Genomic DNA, 6,332 nt, shown 5'->3' with positions numbered 1-6,332 from the left:
TTTCTTGTTTCTTATAAGCCCAGTCTCAATGCATGTTTTATGCATGTTTTTGAGAGTGTCATATACATTAAATATGATATCACATCACCAAAAATTACTGACTTCGTAGGATTATTAAATAAAGGACTTTTATTTGATGAGAGAGGAGATTCATAGTCTTGGTAACTATGTTATAAAACTATGCATTGAGACCGTTCTAAAAAACGTCACTTGTTAAAATGATACTACCTCTGTCTCATAATAACCTCATTTTTCGTTTTTCCGTGTCCAACGTTTGACCATTCGTCTTATTTGAAATTTTTTTGTGATTAATATATTTTATTATTACTAGATGATAAAATATGAATAGTATTTTATACGTGACTAATTTTTTTAAGTTTTTTTACAAATTTTTCAAATAAGACGAATGTTCAAACGTTAGACACGGAAAAACGAAAAATAAGATTATTATAGGACGGAGGTATTTAAGATGGCTATTTTCAAACTTTGTGGGTATCAAGCAAAATGGCCATATTGCCAACGACTCTTTCATTGCTCTTGCTTGGTTTTCTTCAAATCTGCAGTTATTTACTGCATGTTGAGATGGATACTTCACCTGTTTCCGTGACCACGTTTTTCGAACGATTTAAAACTTTACGCAAAAAAATTATATGTATTTTTTAAAGTTAAATAAATTTATTTTTTATAATTATGTGCTAATGACTCACCTAGTTTCCCGTGACCCAAAAAATCTCACACAATCTCCACTAAAGAACAGGGCCTAGTGCCGGCCACAAGCTATAGGTTGATGGAACAATGGTCAAATAAATATTAATAGAGAGAACAATTCAGATTTGCTGCAAATATTGGCTCTCAAGGTCAACATCTATAGTCCATAAAGCCTCACCAAGAAGACTGATCAGAGATTCAGAGTCCGTGCAGATTTGCATACCATCTCATAGGGAATCAGGGATTTCCAATTTCCAATAGTGTTCATATTAGAAAAACATTGCCTGAAGTGCTTTTGGTTAACATTGCCTGAAGTGGTTTGGCCAATATTGCAGCAAATATGTACATGCTCTCAATTAAAATGAAAAAACACGTTGTCTAAAGCATGGGTTTTACATTCATTGCATGGTGAGGTTTACTTGTGAATAATATCCAAAATGCAACTCAGATAAACAAAAATGCAAGGATAACCATTGCTCATGTATTTTCATCTATTCGACCTCACTTACCTTGAGATTTAACTTCTCCAAAATCATACTACTATCTCCTACGGTGGCCAGGATGTAGAGACGCACTGGAATTTAGCTACCTTCTAAAAGTGTCAATACATTTGATCTACCGAAAAGTAAGTCAAACCTATACAAACATTCATAATCCAAAAAACTAATTGTGCTCCACAAACTAATATTGGCGGAGCTGGAAAAGAATGATCTTCCTATGCATCTAACAAGAAGGGACAGCACTGAATCCACACCAGCTGGATGCCTGCAACCCCCAAAATGAATGCGAATGGTGAAGTTATTATGTCTAACGAGCATTCTATCAAGCACATCATGTGCAGGCTTTAAAACTTCCAACGCCCCACTAGATAGAAATTGCTAAAACAAAGAAGCATTACGCTAACTGCAGCCACGAGCGAGCAGGAGATAGAAGGCAGCCAGGACGCAGAGGCGCGCGCCAGGAGACTAATACCCTTATCGGCATTATCTGATATTCCCTCCGTTTCGCGACGTAAGAATGTCTAGCGTAACCTAGATTAATATGGATGCTAATAAATCTAGACACATATATAAATTATATATATATATATATATATTTATTAATGAATGAATACCTTTGTCGTTGTCATTAGGTTCATCTACGGAGAACATCTTGAATGATGCTGGGACTGAGAAGAGGAGGGAGTTACAGGAAATGATGTGTTCTTTTATTAACGGAGGATTAAAGATGATAGATTGTCCGATTTGTGTGATAGCTATTTAATAATATGAGTGACAAAACTGATTACTACAAACTTTAAAATCTAATTTGTGAGATAATAAACTTATGCCCATCTTTTTACTTCTGCTTATGTTTATAAACCAAAATTTTAATTTTTAACCTTAAATTTAGAGTTGATTTTGAGATTTTTTTCACCCCAAGTTTATTTTCTGCCCTAACTTTTAGATCACTAAAATTACATATATAAATATTTTATTCACAAACTATTTTTTAGTTACAAATATACCTTTTGACCAAACAATCACCCCCTTATATATAATTTTTTTTAAAAAAACACATAGTTTAATAGTTTGAGAAACATGCCTGCAAATTGACAAAAAAATCTAACAATCCCATTTTTCTCTTATGCTGTTAAACTAAAACTTGAATTTTTAAATTTAAATTTAGAGTTTATTTTAGGATTTTTATAATTATAGTTTCCTTTATAACCTTTTATTTTACTCTATCTATCCTAAAATAACTTAATTTTTCACTAATCATACACATATCAGTACAATCTAAAAAAACTAAAATACCTTTCACTTTATCAAATCCCAATACAACTATCCTATACTTCATTTATTCTTAATGTATTTATTTTTTTCTTTCACAAACTCCAATGCAATTATTAAAAAATAAATTTAATTGGGACAAACTACAATAAATAAAAACAACCTTATTTTGGGACGGAAGTTATAGATCGATAAGAATACACATAAAATAATATATACATAAATTATTTTTAATCATCAATAGTAGTTTGCTAATTATTGAGTTGCTTATATGAAAGAAAATGAAACCATCATCAATCTCTATCGGAGAATAAATCTTGATCTAAAACTCTATTGGGTTCGTTAGGAGTCAGTGCAATGATGCAGCAGAGGCAGGCAGGGCAGTACCGGTACGCATCCTGGTAGTAATCATGCGATGCGATGCGAGAGAGATCGGGGAGAGCGCCTATTGGAAGGAAGCCGCACGCTTCCACTAGTGTTTGCCGGGACGGGGATCCCAGTGGTTATATTATAACCCGGTAAAAGCCCGGACTAGAGGTGACCCCCTGGCCGGCGGTTCATCTAGCTGATTTTTTATTTATTAGTATTATATCTAATTTATATCATTTTTATATATAATCATTAAAAATTAGTAAAATATGTACAAGTAAACCAATATGTATATATATATATATATATATATATATTATATGGCTACAACATAAAAATAGCACGTAGCCTAATAAAATTCATAATGCAGTGCTATAATAAGACAAATTAAAAAACAGGTCAGATTTAAAAAACCGGTCTAATTCTTAAAAACGACTGGTTTAGTGAATCGGCCGGTTCACCGGTTTTTTATCGGGTCAAACTGGGCCAATTATGAGGATGGTCTTTAAGCTGAACTGAACTATTGAGGATGCCGGTTCTGGTAATTTCTGGTTCAACCACCAATTCGGTCAGTTTTTTATACTATACTTGCAAGCCGCTTTGACCTCCACGGGTTGGTAAATTAAGGTTGTCATCTTGGTGTTTATATTTATAGGACAAAACCAACCTGCATATTTACTTAAAAATAATTATATATATATATTATTAGTGAATAATGCAAAATAAATTATGATAAAATCCTTTGGCTTATAAGCATCAACACAATGGTAATTGTTTGGCTTCTTCACGGCATATTTGAAAATAAAAATATTTGTGAATAAACCTCTATAAATATTTTTAGTGATTCCAATGCATGCTAAAATATAAACTTACCTGAACAAATCTAAAATCTATCCTAAATTTAAGATTAAAAACTTTAAATTTTAACATAAGAACAACCAAGATGAGGTGATAAATGAAAGAAAAAAGACAAGGCTGAAAAACACATGCGTCCTTGACTCCTTTCACGCACACCCCGCGCGCGGTCGAACCCATCGTCGGCTCTCTCAACTCCAAACCTAACGAGAGACAGTACGCGACGCAGCTCGCTCGCGCCGCTCGGTTTTGCGTGGGCCCCACGCGCATTCCCTTCCCTTCGCCCTCTCTCTCTCCTGGTATAATAAACCACCCCGCGCCCCGCCGGTGACCACCACCATTACCATCCACCACCACGAGCGAGCGAGGCGGCCAACGAATCCCCACCACCACCACCACCGGAAGAAAGGAGAAGTTGGAGCGCGCCATGGCGAGGGGCGGGGGGTTCCTCAGCGCGAACGTCCTACTAGTGGCGGCGGCGCTGCTGCTCCTGGCGCTGGCTTGGGGTGCCCGGGCGGCGGGGGCCGGGGACGTGCCGCTCAGCTGGGAGCTCGGGGTGGTCGGCGGCGGCGGCGAAGAGGAGGAGGACAGCTTCGGCTTCTCCACCGCCGGGGAGGCCGCGGTGGTGCGGCGGGTGCTGCAGGGGCAGGGCTACATCAGCTACGGCGCGCTGCGGCGCGACACCACGCCCTGCTCCGTCCGCGGCGCCTCCTACTACAACTGCCACCCCGGCGGCCAGGCCAACCCCTACTCCCGCGGCTGCTCCGCCATCACCCGCTGCCGCGGCTGACCACCATTCCACCTCCCGCCCACCATTCAATTGTTCGTTGCCTCCGCCTCTCTTTTTCTCGTCTTCTCCTCCCTTTTTCCTTTTCCCTCTCCGTGCTGTTTTACCATGAAAAAGAAGCACAATTGGTCGGTGCCCACCCACGAATCGAATTGAGCCAGCAAGATGTGTGTGTGCGCGCCCCGTCCTGTATATTGCGATTGGAATTTCTTATATTATATTTCAAGTCGTGTATAAACTGAAATTCTTCTGGTGCTATTTAATCTCTCTTTGTTTGCTTTGTTCCAAGTCTAGCTAGGATCATATTGGTACTAACGAACTAACCATTCTTTGCTTGGGTTCGTGAACAGCAACTGAATTTTTGGTAGAAAATGTGAACTCAACTAGAGCGTTTGTTCTAGATGAGGAATTAAGAATGACACTCTTCTTCTCTCGAAAAATGTTGGTTTATTTATCCTACTATTTGGTGGTGCAGTTTACGAGAAGATTCATTCGAGTGGTTTTGAGGTGACTTCATACCCACTCCTTGCATCTCTTCCCCAATCCTCCTCTTTCAATACTATCCTGCCTAGGAATTTGCTTGTTATTCTCTAAATTCTCACGACCATTCCCTTCCGCCAAGAGAAGAACACGTCGATATGTTTTGCAACAAAACATCTTGCAATTTGGTTCAAGTTTACAGCAATTTCTTATCCCAGATGAACCAGCAACCCAGTAAATTTGCACGAATTTTTATTCATGACCAAATGCGCAATCAATACGTGATTAATCAATCGGACGCATTACGCCCAACGTTTAGTATTTCCTAGTACTAGTAGTAGCATAGTAGTAGTAGTAGTAGTTGGTGTAGTAGTACCAGACCGTCGTCAGGGCCCCGGCAAAGCCACATGGGAGGCATTAAAGAGAGGATGAAAAACCAGGTGAGCCAATTCTCTGTCACGCACTTCACCTGTAATCAATATCACCCCTTGCATTGCCCTAACTCCAAGCACGGATTTCCTTACCACACACCACCTCCCCTCAAAAATTTAAGTTTCTATTATTATATTTTTTAGAAAAGTATTTTTACTTGATCTTTATATCTAACCAGATATATATAGTCATATATTTTAAAAAAAATTAGGAACTTAACTTCTTAAAAACCCAATTTAAAATTCATACTCTTACGGAGATTTGAACCCAGAGCCTTGGGTGCTACTAACACTGTAATTACTTACATGGTTTCTTATCAGTTTCTTTTATTATTTAGTTGAGATTAGGAATTTGAAGAAAAACTACTATTATACTCCTAAATAAATGAGGAATAGGCAATGGTAAGAGGTAGCTGGAACAAAATGCAAACGATTTTAAATAAGAAGTGATCAATAATATGCCAGAAATATTTATACGTTGGAGTATGATTGGAATACTAAAAATACTTATTGTTCTAGAGCGGCCGTAACGGATTAAGAGAAGCACCAGCTGGCCAGCATGATGAGTGCGAATTGGTCAGCCGTTGGGTGAGCTCCAGAATTCAGAACCTGCTTTTGTTTCTCCTTTTCTTTCTGCATGCCCGAATGGCGAGGCTGCGTCAGAGGTGAGAAAGGAATAGAATAGTGGTGGATAGTAGTTGCTTTATTGGTTGGGCTTGGTGGCCAATTGGCGAATCTCGTTGATTAAAGGGCTTAATCACCGACACTGCGTTCTTCCATCTCTTACTGCCCTTTGGCTTGATGATGATTAGCATGCACTAGTGCTGCTACTGTAGAGGCTGTGTTCTAATTAATCCAACTGTGAATTTTGGATTATCACATATATGTTTTCTGTACTCCTAACGATGCGCTTCGTATGATTTTTTTTTT

At 38.4% G+C, this 6,332-nt stretch overlaps 1 protein-coding gene across 1 annotated transcript; it reads left to right on the top strand.

The window, feature by feature from the left end:
• The first annotated feature begins 4,018 nt into the window (after positions 1–4,018).
• On the top strand, positions 4,019–4,771 carry LOC102699918 (rapid alkalinization factor-like). Its single transcript, XM_015833155.2, has one exon. It carries the CDS (start codon positions 4,132–4,134, stop codon positions 4,492–4,494), a length of 363 nt encoding a protein of 120 aa, XP_015688641.2. The 5' UTR covers positions 4,019–4,131; the 3' UTR covers positions 4,495–4,771.
• The last annotated feature ends 1,561 nt before the right edge of the window (positions 4,772–6,332 follow it).

This window comes from Oryza brachyantha, chromosome 1 (genome assembly GCF_000231095.2).
Source record: "Oryza brachyantha chromosome 1, ObraRS2, whole genome shotgun sequence".
In the NCBI taxonomy this organism is placed as follows: Eukaryota; Viridiplantae; Streptophyta; class Magnoliopsida; order Poales; family Poaceae; genus Oryza; species Oryza brachyantha.
Note: the sequence above shows the minus strand (reverse complement) of the source record. Positions and strands in the feature narration are given on the sequence as shown.